At 38.4% G+C, this 15,986-nt stretch overlaps 1 protein-coding gene across 7 annotated transcripts in view; it reads left to right on the top strand.

Annotated features, from left to right (window-relative positions):
- The window catches only part of Magi2 (membrane associated guanylate kinase, WW and PDZ domain containing 2), a 1,220,672-nt gene that overhangs the window by 348,678 nt on the left and 856,008 nt on the right, over positions 1 to 15,986 (top strand). For all 7 annotated transcript variants that reach the window (XM_057758561.1, XM_057758559.1, XM_057758560.1 and 4 more), the window contains exon 2: positions 4,456 to 4,572. In XM_057758561.1, the coding sequence (XP_057614544.1) occupies positions 4,456 to 4,572 (117 nt within the window). The remainder of the gene's footprint in view (positions 1 to 4,455; positions 4,573 to 15,986) is intronic.

Here is a 15,986-nt window from a genome sequence, read left to right as displayed (position 1 = left end):
TGGACTTCCCACAGGGCAGGGAACCCTGACTGCTCTTCGGGCTGCTGAGGGAGGGGGACTTGATTAGGGGAGGGGGAGGGAAATGGGAGGCGGTGGCGGGGAGGAGGCAGAAATCTTTAATAAATTAATTAATTAATTAGTAAAAAAACAATAAAAATAAAACTGGGGCAGAAGTGAGATGCACACTTATCCTCAAGCACAGGAAGAATAGAAACAGAACAAGTCACACTGTGACATTCTGTTCTCACCTCCTATTCCTCCCCACAATAATACCGCTACCATCCTGATAGATGAACTGATATTGATTTACATTGATATATTTATCATAAGGGACATGTTCATTTCAGAAGTAGGTTTTTTTTTTTTCCAAGAAGTAAAAATGAGTCAGCAGTCAGTGCATGGATGAAGACCTCTAGCTGCTAGCAGTCAATGCCTTGCTAAACAAGGACTGGTGGTGTGCATTTGACAAACAGCACTGAAATGAAATGAAATGATAACATAAAACATGTAAATGAGGTCATCTTGAGACTCAGGCTCTACTTTTCAGCTCAGGTATCATTCAATGTCTGTTACTTAATCCCTCTCATTTGAAATCTCTAATCAATGACCAATATTGCTACATAAATGTATATATAGTCTAGATTCATAGAGCCTTTATAAATGTATTTAGCAAATGAGATTTTATAAATATTCAACTGTGTTAGTTATAAAAGAATATACATACCATTAACTTTAAAATATTTACCCTTTCTCATATAACAAGAAATTTTTGCTCATACAGTTGATCATACTACCTTTAGCTGCCTAAGGAAGCCATCAGAGATCCAGCTGTTTTTAGCTTCCATTGTACCATTTTCCACGTGAGATTCTTGATTGTGTTTACCACACCCTGGTCTGAGCACAGCTGTTTTTTTTCAGATATCATGTCAAGCTCAAGGAATAAATACCTTTCTCATTTTGTATGATCCCAATGACCAGACTAGCTGCTAAAAGATAAGAGGACAGTTAAGAGTGATCCTCTGGACAGCATGGCCGTTTTATATCTGCGATCCATGTCCTGTGGCTGGGTATGCTTAGATCCAAAACCAAATAGAAATTATCTTCCTGAGAATTAACAAAAGAAAGGAAATTGGACAGGTAAACTATTTTAGTTCACCACAATATGAACACTGAACAAATAAAATTGTGTTGGCTAAAAGATGCTCTGGTTCATCGTAAAGGATAATCAAGGATGGAGGAAATGTGGAGAGATAAAAATACTTCCAAAACAAATAAGATCATCCATAATATTATAATTTGTAGCAAGTAATTTAATTAGTGAAGGGAAATCCACACTTATTCTTAAAAGCTTCTTCAAGTTCTTCCTTGGAGGAAAAATACAACTAACCATTAAAATTAGTTCATAAACATTTAGTAATTATTTTCTAAGAGATATAAATTTTCAAGATGGTAAATGCTATATATTAATGGTAGAGGAAATTGCAATGTACTTTTGGAGAGCAAAATGATAGTAGAGTAGAAGATGTGATTTTGCTCGTGTTACATTAGGGGAGTGATTCCTGCTTACATTTATGAGCAAACCACAACTGGTATTCGGCAGCTAGCATTTCCGTGGACTGCCAGAAAACATTTCATCACTTGTCATATGATGCACGTGACACAGAAAGATGGAGAGAAGGAAGAGAGGGTTCAGTTGAGGAAAGACCTACAGACTAAGATTCAGGCAGAAACAACAGCTAAGGACGGGGACAGGCGGGATGCTTGCTGGTAGCTATGATGAGTTATCAAAGGTAAAACATGATCTGCTGATGGGGCTGGCAGGCACAGGGCAGGAAAAGAGCGTCTTACCACGCCCAGTTATCACTTCGAGAGTTGCCAGTGCGTTTAAGACACGTCAACCCAGCATGTTTGAAAATCACGTCGGTTAGCGTGGGTCAACTGGAAACAAACCAGACACTTTGAAAAGGGAACCGTAACTGAAGAATCGTCTTTACCAGAGTGTGTGCGGGTATATTTATAGTTTCTTTATTATTAACTGATGCCTGAGGACCCAGCCTAGTGTAAACATTAACTCCCTCCCTAGTTTATGGGCTTGAGGTGTACAGGAAAAGTTGCTAAGCAGTTAGAGAAGGAAGGCAAAGTCAAGTCTTCCATCGTCTGTGCTTCGGTCCCCACTTTGAGACGCCTGCCATGGCTTCTCTGCGCTATGAAAGCACAAGCTGAAAGTGTTACCTTTCTTCCCCAGGCTGCTTTTGGTCATGTTTATCTCAGAGCAGAAACCAACCGGGGATAAGGATGTCAATAGTGGGTCTTTGTTGCCTTGTTTTTTTTTTGCGTCCTCTGCTTCGACCGAATGGTTTTGAATTTAGAAAATTTTGTGTATAATCATTCTGAAAAAATATTTGTGTGTACCCAATCAACACTGTTCCTTTGTTTTCCATTATCACATTGGCTTGCCTATAAAAAATAGCCTCAAATACATAAGAAACATTATTTGGGAGTATTAATTTTGACAGCTGAATGAGTTAAATGATTTTCTGTGGCACGTGACTATGAGTATTCTCACGGGGAAAATGACATATTTTGCAACTTCAGAAATTGTTCAATGAATGTAAATAAATGTGCTAAAAAGTTAGTGGGGAAAGCATTTGTGTTGCATATCTGCAAACCCACATCATGCTACTTCACGTGACTAGCTGGTGGGCAGATTTGTGAAATCTGAGTGTCTGAAGGACTGGAAAAGATTATGTTTGTAGTCTACCATAGTTTTCTATTACCTTAAGCTATATTTTTCCTTCATGTATTACTCTGCACTCTTTAGAAGAACAAAACTAATAAAATGAATATATATTGTATTATATAGAGAGATTATGTTTATTATACATATATTTATACATATTTATGCATTATATGTTGTATTGATAAATGTATATATATATATATGTAATATATGTGTATATATATATGGATATGAGAATCTGTTATAGTGGCTTACAAGCTGTGGTCCGGCTAGTCCAACACTGGCTATCTCCCAACAGAAAATCCAAAATGTCTGTGGTTGTTCAGCCCACAAGTCTGATTGTGTCTTACCTCATAATTCCAAAGAAGTAGTCTCTAATGCCAGTGACCCAAGAAAGAGCTTCCTTCTTCCATGTCCTTTTCAGACATTGCCACTAGACAGTATGGTTCATTTAAGGTGGATCTTTCCACCTCAAAAGATCTGGATTCAGGATAGATCTTCCCCAGTAAATAGATTTAATTAAGAAAATCACCTTCAGAGGTGTACCCTGAGGTTTTCGTCAGTTGTGGCTGGAGTCAAGTTGCCAACCCAGAACCACAGTCGCATTTCATTGACTTTAACATTATTGCTGGAAAAGATAAGAGTTTATGGTATTCTTGCTTACATTTTAGTTTTAAATAAAACAATTATTTATTATTTGCGTGTGTGTGTCTGTGTGTGTGTGTGTGTGCGCGCGCCTGCATGAGACTGTGTGAGCCACATGTGTGCAAGAGCCGATGGAGTCAGTTGTGGATAACATGTGTGTACTGAGAACCAAACCTGGGTCCTTTACAAGAGCAGTGACCTTTCTCTTAGCTGCCGACCATCTCGAGAGGCCCCAGCCTTTAGTTTTTTAGTTTATTCTCTACAGTTTGGAACTAGAAAGACTATTAAGATTAATATTCATAATTTAATAAATTTATCATTAATTTAAACTTAATATTCAATAGAACTGCCTCATCGGCTTCCCCCAGGCATACACAATTTTTCTTTAAATTATATTACCAACATACTTCAATTATTTGATGGCCATGAAGAAAAGCCATTCAAACTTTACTTCTAGCTAAAACTTTGGCACATATATTACATAACAGAGGAATCACTTTTATTTAGTTCATGGAGGGAAGAAAATCATCAATATTTATGTAGCCATTTTTCTTTCAACTTTTTACGTCACTTTATTTCCATAGTAACCTTAAAGAACATGAAAGTTTTCTCAAACTCTGAGGACATTTGCTGAGTAAATAAGGCAGTAACAAATGTTAAATATTGTATGGCCCCCTTCCTTGTGATGCCTGCAGCAACTGTATACAAGGAAATAGAATTAAAATGGTGATTAGTTGTGTTTATGGGAAAAAGCAATGGAAATGAAGAAATAAATAACTTTTAGCCCTGTAATGAGATAAATTATGGATAATCCAATGATAGTTCAGTAGTAACTAATACCCTACCAATATAAAACTACACTTTAAATGAAAAGTGAAGCTATTCACAAATTACTGGGTATGGACATGGAAGACAGACTACTTTGTTATTATAGTAACAAATGCCTTAGACATCAAAAAGTGACTTGAAATTATTCATCTTTTATATGTTATGAATGTATTTATAATAGAATCAAGTTGTGATTATATGTATATATTGAATTCTTTTACAAAGAAACTTTATTATTTTAGGAGGAATTGTTGATAAGGATCTTCGTCACTACCTCAACTTAAGATTTCAGAAGGGTTCTGTCGACCACGAACTTCAGCAAATCATCCGTGACAACCTCTACCTCCGCACGGTGCCATGTGAGTACCATGGCCCACATCCTTTTCTTTCTGTGATAAGCAGAGAACTGCTCAGCTATATGCTTATTATTTATTTAAAAGAAAAATGCTGTCACGTAGACATTTTATGGACAGTTGAAATTGGAATCAGATTTGAGATATGGAAGTACAATTGCAAAAGCTTTCCATTGTGGTTTTGTGGTGTATAATAAAATCCTGCAGGGATTTGTGCTATTCATGCTATAAAATATATCTTAGTTACAAGGCTCATGTTAGTATTGATAATAGTGATTCTAGGCCTGATCTTCAGTATTCTTGAGTCATGTCTGAGGCAGAACTTCACACCAGGAGCCAGGAGACTACAAATTCCTTGGCTGAAGCCATTATTAGCAGAATCCACGGCTGATTTTGTACCAGGGAGTCTTCCGACTATAATAACAATACTATGAAAAACAAACAGCATATTCCACTACTCTCTGGGAACCGGTGATGATATACACCAACTTAGACTTCTGTTTGCAGTCTCTAGCAATTTCTTTAAAAGAGAAGATCAGGTAAATTGACACAATTTGTAAAACAACTTCTGAGTCTCTGCTCCTGCCTTTTTGACATCCCCCTATTTATGGTAAGAAAAAGGAATCCCAACTCAATCCTAGACCCTGTGTAGGTATCAAAATCCACTTTCTTCAAGTGAGATATTTTAACTGCCAAAACCCTATCCACACTATAGAAATACAGATGTGTTGGTGCATGTATGGGTTTCATTTAGTCAGACCCTAAACATTAATAAACTAAAAACTAAGAGTTCTGATGCGTTATCATTACAAGGAATCTTTGATTAGAATAAATTAAACAAGACAAAAAATGATACATAGAGTTGAATCGCCAACATTTCGAGAGTGATACAAATGAAAACTTCTATTAAAATATTGAAACCCACAGTAATGTGAAAGCAGAGCAGAAACCACCGGGGGTTTTCATCTCTGGGGATGGGTGGGAACTTGTCATCATCAGTAGGTACCAAACGGTCACCCGAATATTGTCATAGTATATTTACCATCCATTACCAAGCACGAATACTTGGCAGTTGTTATCTTGTTGGTCAAAGTGATTCCTATTCAATGCATGTTTGTCAGTGAGTAGACACTGGACTCTTGCTGTGAGCCTGCATGCTGAGAGAAGGACACTCTCAAACACGTGAGTTTGACATCTAGTGATGGGCAGAAGATGGATTGAAGAGACTGAACCGCGTATAAGGTTATGGATGGACGCCCTTTGGAAGCCTTGATTCTGTCAGTGTATCTAGGTGAATTTATCTTTCGTGGCATGAAAGAGAGGAGACCCAAAATACTAAATAAAAAAGTACAGGCACTCTGTTATGTTTAAAAGCTGAGAGCATTAGATAAGAAGCTGACATTCAGGAGTACTTGTAGTCCTTGCTAAGACAGCAGCATAAATAAGAAAATCTTAATTAAATATGATGATAATGGGGGGAATTTTGCATTAGCTAATTAACTTTTAAAGCATCTTTCTTTAGCATACCAAGGAAGGACTAAGAAGGAAAAATAAATATAAGGGAAAAAGACAGCATTTATTAGTAAACCTAGAGAGCTTCAAGATGTGATCCTGGTTCAAGGTCATGAATTCAATTAGAAATCTTCAGCAATGCCTGTAAAAGAGATAATTAGAAACTCAAGGGATCAAAATATTATCAGGAAACAATTGCTCTTTGATTTTGCAGCCACCATTCCCAATAGCCAATTTCAATAACAGCATTCTCTAACAGTGCTTTTAATTTGACATAATAGTGAAAGAACATCTGATATAAAGATGATTTTGATTTATACTATTAAAAATGCTTTCACGCCGAGGAGCCAGTCCTGAACAGTCTGTCTCCTTTACTCATTATATCTTTTAATGAAGTATTCAGTCATTCTCAGAGAGTATGCAATAAAATATGCCAGTAGTATAAAAAGTGCTACCATTGCTTAGGAACTTTTCTAGTGTATACAGCCCATAATGACATTCATTATTTAATCTCATTTCCTATACATCCTCCTGGGTCAATAAAGTCTTATTATTTGATGAACCGACCACACTAAAAGGAAAATATGCTAAGAATTATGTCATGGCTCCTATTCATATATATATCAATGTGAATACGATCGCCTCTTGTTTAATCAAGCCGTAGAGCTAGAAATTTGTCCTTGATAAATGCATAAGCACAAAAGTGTAATCAATTTTTGATCGTGTGGACGGAGTGAGTAGTTTTCTTCACAAAACCGGATCTAACTCAGCAACTCTAGCTCCTCCATGGATCGCCCCCAACAAGTGCAACTAGGAGAAAAGAAGAGGCAAATCCTAGATCTGAACTCGAATTCTAGAGCTCAGTGCTCAGCATGTGTGTAAGAGCCCTAGAATTATGGGTCCACACATTCCCATCTCCGCATACACCAGACTTAATGAAAGTCAATTGTAAGTATTGACCTCTGTATACACATCTTAAAGAGGTCTGTGTCCAGCTATTGACCACATTAGCTAATCAAGGAGGGTGGGAAATCTAGGTCTCTACTGGCCTTTAACTAGAAATAATATAAAATCTTATGAATTGGTTTGTATAATCAAGGGTTGATTACATTGAGCCTTTTGAGTTTAGAACTTTATCTCGGAATTGCTAAGAAAGTAAGTTTAAAAAGCTGTATCTCAGCCGGGCGGTGGTGGCGCCACACTTTCAATACCAGCACTCAGAGAGGCAGAGGCAGACTCTTGAACTCTGTGAGTTCAAGGCCAGCTAGTTCCAGGACAGGCTCCAAAGCTACAGAGAAACCCTGTCTTGAAAAAGAACAAAAACAAAAAAAACAAAACAAAAACAAAAGCTGTCTCTCTAGTGGTGGAGGCATAATGGTTTTTTACATACAGTGTGTGGAGCCGTAAACTATTGCAGGCATCGTGTCTGCTGGCATCAATTCACCATTCTTTCCAATCCAACCACACAGGAAAGGTCTTCACGATCTGTGCCTCTGTTTGTGTAGAGCCCAATGCAGTCTCAATGTTCTTACATTGAAGACATTCCCTAGGTGTTTCATGTTGTTAATTATACAACTAATAGAGGGAAATGTAAGGTTTTAGGGAGCCCTGGCTACTGAATGTGAAAAATAATTGCTTTTAAATGGAGACTACAAACCAATTTTCCAGTATTAAATTTCTGTTTTAAGGATTCTACGTGAGGGAACTTAAGTAGACAAGGGAAAAATATGAGTAGACAAGCCTGTGGTGGCTTAGACTGAGATAAGGAGTAACTAAAGAAACGCAAACTAATAAAGAATGTAAGAATTTAGAGCATCTGTCACATGGAATGTCAATTACCCTGATGGTGTATAAAGGGCAACTTGAGAAGCCCTAACTTATCAGCATTTATTAGAAGGTGCACGGAGTCATTTCATCCTAGTATGTTAAAATACAAAGCTGAATCAGCAGCTGTTATAGCTGGGACAGTATAGATACACAAGTATATATAAAAGTTTGTAGAATAAATTCTCAAAAATATTAGATTCCTAATGGTTGGAGAAAACAGAGTTTACTTGTTTTTAATATTCTACTGGGTATGAAATTGTATATATTTAATTTTCAGACTAATCAACCACTGTTAATCTCACTGTGCTTCTTAATTAAGAGAAAAATGATCAGTGCAATTTATTGATAACACTTGGTTCCTTTCCCTCCTTGACGTTCATTAGGCACAGCTGTTGTTAGAACATGACTGTTTCACATCCTCCTGCTATTGTACCACGTGATGTGGAAAATGGCTTTATGGACCGCCTCTTAAAGCTACAAAATGAACTGGGATATATTTACAGCACCAGCGCTTTCTCAAGATAACATGGCCATTTTTTTAGAGGGTTTCAATGGGAAATAGCTTAAATTTGTTTAAAGAGTAGAATACTAATATATACCAGGTAAAAGACAAATCAATAAAGCTAAAGTAAAAACTATTACATAAAACCAAATATGATTTAAAATATAGACTTAAAATATGAAAGAAAATACTATCTGAAAGATTGTATTGAGGCTTAAATCACACTGATATTTTCACATATTTACATGGCTTAAGTTTGTAAAACAATTGTCAGGGATATAATTGTAAGAGTTTAGCATACATTTTGATATTTTAATGCTTATGACAAATTGCCTTTCACAGGGAAGATATGGGGTTTATAAAATTTATAAAGAATGATCTGTTAAGAGTAGTCATGAGTACACAAAAATTCGTTACTCAATGAAGCACCACCTCTTTTACTGACTGTGAGCTCATATACAATGCTATCTGGAAAGGACTCTAAGGATGAGGCTGACTGGCTGTGGAGCACAGAACCTGTGGACAGGGTCAGAGACCTCTGCTGTTCTGAATGAAGCAAACGTTTGCTACCCAAAAGCCAGTCTTTTACAGTTTATTTTTGTTTACTCTTTTAAATATCAAATTTATAATTTAAAAAGCATGTGATGCTAAATAAGATGGTAGTTTCTGTGGGTATGGATAAAAACAGTTTCTATTATTCCTAGTATTAATTGTAAAGAGACATTTTTACACATGAAGTAAGATGGGCTAGTGATACTATCTTAAAAATTAATTATCAAAAAGACAGGACCATCATTTTTCAGTGAATGGAATTTCATTTAGTCGAAAATGACCATGAATCTAACTAAGATCTCTGCATATATTTCAGTAGGTTAGGTCTGACCATTGTGGTAAGTTGAACAATGGCAAGACATGCAAGCATATTGGTGGAAACATCCAAGTCCCGTGAATTTTAATCCAGCTATACTTCAAGTAATACTCATCATATATCTGTTCCAACATTGTTTGTATCATCTCAGCTAAGACTCAGTAATGTAGACCCTCGGACCAGAAGTTGCCTTTAGAGAGTGAATCGTATTTCTTCACAACTATTTCAGATTAACTTGCCAGCCTTTTGTTCTTTGAAAATGAATTTGCTTTTTAAAAAGAGACTAATTATATTTGGCACTAAATATTAAAAATGAGTATTATTGCTGAATAAACATGCTTATCAACATCTGGGACCAAAAAGGAAGACAATCTATAAACAAATGTGTTGTGGAATATTAGTTTAAAATGCTATAGTCATTTATGTTGTGGAACATTTGTTTAGTGATGCAAAGATGTGTTGCATGTTTTCATGTTGCATTTGTGTAAATCTGTGAAGCTGTTACTGTGCTTGCCTGTAGCACATGATCAGTCTAGTAAAGAGCTGGACAGTCAATATCTAGACAGTAGAGGGCTAGGTGTATCTGCCAGACAGACAGCATAAAGAGCAGGGGAACTCTAGCAAAGAGAAGAGTGAGAAAAGAAGGCAAGGAGGATGCCAAGGGTTAGCCACACAGTCATACAACCACACAGCTACACAGCCACACAGCCACACAATCTCACAACCACAAGCCAGCCAAGGAGTAAAAAGGAAAAAAATATATAGAACAAAGAAAGTTAAAAAGTCCAGAAGTAAAATGTAGTTCTAGAGAAACGGGACAATTTATGCTAGAAAAACTGGCTAGAAACACGCCAAGCCAAACCAGGAATTCATAAGTAGGAATAAGTCCCCATGTATTTATTTGGGAGCTGGGTGGCAGGCCCCTAAAGAGTTAAAATAAAATAAAATAAACAACTACACATATCAAGCAGATTTCTTGAGAACTTAAAATTCTGTCCTGGAAGTCTCAATGGCAAAGGAGAAATTCCAAGGGTTCTGTGTAGTAGCAGGTGCTGCAAAGCAACCGTCCGTTTTCCCTCAGATGGACCTCTTTATGGTGTGTTTATTAATATTATGATTTTACAGAAAGGTGGATTAAGCTTAATCATCTTTTTCTGAGAATATAAAGACTTAGTCATATGACATATGCATAAAAGTATTTGTGTGTGTTTTGTGAGGCTATGTGAGCAGATGTCGGTGATGACAACGAAGACTCATGATTCCATTCAAACTCCTAAGAAAACAGTGACTTTACTGGGGTTGCTTACAGGACCCTGGACCACTCACCCGCAGCTACATCCGAGACATAAGCTCTAGCGTGGATGATGAGTCTCTGAGCTGCATCCTTGCAGGCAGACCAGGTGGATAGTGTCTCCTTGCCAGTTACTGCCACTGCGTATGTAGTTTCTGGCCGAGGAATTATGGATCTTGACACTTCAGTTCTGTTCTGAGTCTCAAGGGATGTGTTTTCTCCCACCATAGGGGGAATACTTAATATTTAATAAGCAGAAACAGTCTTACATATCAATTCCAATTTTTATCTTGTCATTGAAAAAAACAAATATGTCTTGGTTAGACTGTAAATAATTGACTTGGGAGAATGGTCTATATGTGAGAAATTTATCATTTAATTGAATTAAATCATTTAATTTAATTATTAGATTCAGATTTTTACCTGGAATTTGAAGTCAAGGAATGTTAGAAATGATTACATTGACTTCTTCATTTGACACCACAAATCTTCAGTGTTATAACAGAGGAATACATCTAACACAAAAGAAAAGCAGTAAACACTAAGAGTGGAGTTTTATCGATTATCCCAACCACATAAATTTCCATTTATATTGACTCCATTGATTTTTTTCCTTTTCTCTAATCTGACTGTTTCATGTGGTTTGCCTTTGTCTCTATTGTAATTATAAGAGAGAGAGAGAGACAGAGACAGAGAGGGGGGGAGAGAGAGAAAGGGAGGGAGACACACACAGGGGAGAAAGGGGAGGAGGGAGGGAGATACACAGAGAGAGAGAGAGAGACAGAGAGAGAGAGAGAAAGAGAGAGAGAGAAAAGGGAGGGAGACAGAAAGAGAGAGAGAGAGAAATAGGAGAGAGAGAAATAAGAGAGAGAGAGAGAGAGAGAGAGAGAGAGAGAGAGACCCTCCAGAGCTTGCACACCACTGATGCAGGTGGTAGGTAGAATATGCAATCTTCAACTTCAAATGACCCTAACTACTGCTGTAAGAATAAGGGATCTGAGTTATTAATGCATTATCTACTCTCCCAAAAAGCCAATCATCACTTTCAACAAAACTAGCTCTCCTTGGAGGGAGCCAAAACACACTTATTGAATGTTTTGACTTCACAGCCCTGTGTGCTGGAATAGAAAATCAACACATCTCACTTATACATCCATACTGTTTAAAAAAAAAAAAACACACAGTTAAGACTATTAAGTCAGACCAATCTAAGTTTTCATCATCAGTGATTCGAACCAGGTTACGGGGTAATCATGTAAGTAGCTCAGGGGGCAGGCAAAACCTGAAGGCTATGGAGTGCAGTTGGAGCATCAGCATCTACTTCAGACACACTTGGATGAGATGGTGGTTAAAACAGAAATCCTGGTTCCAGGCACTGCGATTTTAATAACAAGTGCAGTAGTCAAAAGTTATCTGTACATTACAAGTTAGCATTGCAGATGTATAGTAAGGAGAAGTAACCTTCGCCTTTATCTGTTTTGTCATCATGGAACTATGGGGGGAAACTCACCTCAGAACCAGGGCCATTGGTTGCAGAGGTTCTGCTACTCACTGCCCATGAGGCCTTGACCAAGGTTTTAGCCTCTGTTCCTGGAAGGAGGGAGGTGATGGGCTGAAATGAAGTGAAATGGTTCTTTCTCGTTCATCTAAAATTCTGCAGTTTTCAGATTCTGCTGACTTGCTTTGTCATTATTCAAATCAGTTCCTCCAACTGACCAAATTATTCCGAGGATGGAACGCGGGTGATATGAAGCAGGTGTAAACAGTTCATGGAAGCTAAAAGTATATCAAATGCAGCAGACACTTCAGGGAAAAATAAAGAATGGGGTTTAAATTAAGTGCAGTTCCGGATTAAAAACCAGTGGTGCGTGTACTTTCAAATTTTTCTATGAATGTCAAGTTAAAGATATCATCATAACTCTGATGTCCCCTGAAATTTACCTTCACTATTCACGAAACTCTGAAACCTGGTCCAGTCTCGGTAAATGGATAAGAAAATAAACATAATGAGAATTACATTTTTTTTTAAATTTCTCTCTTCCTTAGAATGTGGAATGAGTTGAGTTGTGACCTAAAGACTTCTGAACCATGAGATATATCATTCTGAAAATATGATTGCTATACTTGTGATAAGATGTTTAATATGGGATATAGCGTCTTCTAATGTTGAGCTTTTTCAAATGTCACTTGTGTGACTGAATAGTCCTGTTGGGAGGGCCAGATGGGATCAAGCTAGTAGGAGACCAAATCAATGCTTAGTGCAGCCAACGATTTCACAGCACAAATGAAGAGTTTAGGAAAGTCTGTAGGGTTTCTCACATGGCGTAATTAAAAGTTAAGTCTGATGTAGGATCAACAATTGTTTCAATTAAAGACTTCACAAGGATTCTGCCTTTTCAGGCTAGTCAGAATGGAGAACTGGAATGCTTCCCAGCTCCTATTCAGCCACAGCATTACCTTCTTACTTTACCTATGTAAGGACCAGCTTTCAGAGAAGCTGCTTTTTACACAAATAAGTGACTAAATATTTGTGCAAGTTCCACTGGAGGAAGACAGCTTTGAGTCCTGCACAGCACACGCTAACTACTACCCCTAAGCTTTTTCTCCAAAGACAAAACAGAAGCAGATCCAACCTGTGTGTCTCTGTCCTCCGCATTTTAGGTAGAATTCTCACTGATCTCATCTGATTAGCTGACAGCGATGCAAAGCTATGCAGCCGGAGGCCCCTGGGAAAGAGAAGAGATACATAGCCTGAGTAAATTGGGAACAGGGGGAGGTGAAGGAGAGCAGGGGTGGGGCATGAGGGAACAGGATGGTCAAGTTGGGGGAAGGACAGAAAGGGAGAGCTAGGAAAGAGATATCTTGATAGAGAGAGCCGTTATGACGTTGGGGAGAAATCTGGTGTTAGAGAACCTGCCAGGAATCCACAAGGATGACCCTAGCTAAGACTCCTAGCAAAAGTGGAGAGGGTGGCTGAACTGGCCTGGCCCTGTAGTCAGATTGACGCCTGCCCTAGCTGTCATCATAGAACCTTCATCCAGTAACTGATGGAAGCAGATGCAAAGAACCAGGGCCAAGCACTGGGCCAAGCTCCTGCAGTGTAGCAAAGGGAGGGCGGAAGGATTCTATGAGCAAAGGACAAGATCATGTTGGGGAAACCAACAGAGACAGCTGACTTGAGATAGTGGGAGCTCACTGACTCTGAACTGACAGCTGGGGATCCTGTATAGGAACAAACCAGGTCCTCTGAATGTGGGTGACAGTTCTGGGGCTTGGGCAGTCTGTGGGGCCACTGGCAGTGGAACCAGGATTTATCCACAGTGCATGAACTGGCTTTTTGGAGCCCATTCCCTGTGGAGGGCTACCTTGCTCAATCAGCCTTGTTTCTGCGGGGAGGGACCTGGTCCTGCCTCAACCTGATCTGCCAGACTTTGTTGACTCCCCATGGGAAACCTTACCCTATCTGAGGAGCGGGTGGGGTATTGTGGGGGGTGCAAAGTAAATGGGGGAAGCAGGAGGAGGGGAGGGAGGGGAAAATGTGGTTGGTAAATAAAATGAAATAAACGACTTTCAAATAAAAACTTAAAAAAAAAGAAAAACAATGCAAGGAAGTTTTCTCATCCTGAAAAGACCCGCGCAATTGGCCATTAACCATTTAAGTTTTAAACTGTTTTCTCATTATCATGTCATTGGCAGAAATATTAAAGTATAAGCTATTTATTGGAAAAGAAACATTTTAACTGGTACATATTTCATTCTTTATTAATATAGGAAGAGAATAAATGTATAAAATAATCTATGCAATCTAACAGCTTTTTAATTGTATAAACTTTGCTTAAAAATACTTAGCTTTATAAGCTTTAATACTCTAAATTCTTTGGGAGACAGGGTTTCTCTGTGGCTTTGGAGCCTGTCCTGGAACTAGCTCTTGTAGACCAGGCTGGTCTCGAACTCACAGAGATCCGCCTGCCTCTGCCTCCCAAGTGCTGGGATTAAAGGCGTGCGCCACCACCGCCCGGCTAAATTCTTCCATATATTTGTAATAATGTAAAACTTTATAAGTAAGCATTATGTAGCTCCTAGTTTCCCACATTAGAATCTCTCAATTCTAAGTTCCAAAGCATTTCTTTTTGTAAATCATGGTAGGAGTGACAGAAGAAAGGAATTAACATTAACAAACACCAAACACCTATGTACAGGCATGTTGTCTAGTTTCACTTAGCAAAACGAACTGTCCTCACTAGCAAACTTAGTCTTGGAGAGCTCATGTGCCCTCCTCTAAATCACACAGCTAGTAAATACATGAGAAGCATTCGAGTCTTTCTGACATATACCAAGAACCAAATTTAGGGTGTATAATGTTATGTCTTCAATGATTATAGCTCTGACTCCTATAGTTGAGCCAGAACACTGAGCCAGGACTCTGATGGGATATTTATCAATACTGATTAGTATTGACATGAAAGCACTAAGTTATCTGAACAAGAACTAAACTCTGCAGAGTTTATGGATTGCTCACATCTGAATGGCCGCTCTCCAGTCACCTCGGCAGTACTGTTCACATAAAGTGTCAAGGCTTATTAGGATATTATTCAACAGTGGCATGAATTTTCCCATTCTCCTTTGGAGGACAACAAAACAGAAACAACGGGGATGTTTGTTCAGAGCTGGTGAAACGCCTCTTCTTTTGAATTAAAAGATGACTGTTAGTCTCGGTGTGGCTCCCTCTACACCGGCTCAGCCGCCACTGGAGATTCCCTGTAACAGCATTTCAGAACTGGGCAACTTCCCTAGCTCTCCTTGGCTACCGTCCTATACTGATACAATTTGCTCATTGCTTTCAATAGAAACACATAGACCTGATCAATATAATTTTTCCCCTAGCCTATGTTTCTGGATTAATATCCCAATTTTGGCTTTAAGGTTTCAAATTCATATGCACACTGGCAATGGTGTCCAGTGAACAACTTCGACCGCGGAGAACCCAGCGAGTGTGCAGCCAAGCTTAGCTGTTGCCAAGCTTTGATTCTCTTTTTTCTGGTTTCCTTTATTCTACAAAGCAAAACAGTATAATTAATATGTCATGCAAGGTTAAGATTAGAAAATAAAACAGTTCGAGATATTTTAATGTGGAAGAGGGTTAGGGAATGGTTGTTTAGAAAATTCCTAGAATAGCAAGAGAAGGTAGAGACTAGGAATTATTCCCCTCGGGTGCTAACCACAGCACAAACTCCTGAGAAAGGTTGGGCTCTGTTGGAACTGTGGCCTCTGAGGCCATCGGGCAAGGTCCAGAACCCCGAGGCTGAGAGCAGCATCACCACTATGGCTCCAATTACCCCAATACTTCTTGACAACCACGAGACTGTGGAATGGAGCCCAACATTCTTGTTGAAAACATCCCTGATAGTTTCAAACATTTG

Source organism: Chionomys nivalis, chromosome 26 (assembly GCF_950005125.1).
Source record: "Chionomys nivalis chromosome 26, mChiNiv1.1, whole genome shotgun sequence".
In the NCBI taxonomy this organism is placed as follows: Eukaryota; Metazoa; Chordata; class Mammalia; order Rodentia; family Cricetidae; genus Chionomys; species Chionomys nivalis.
The sequence above is the reverse complement of the archived record's forward strand: the minus strand, read 5'-3'. Positions and strand labels throughout refer to the sequence as shown.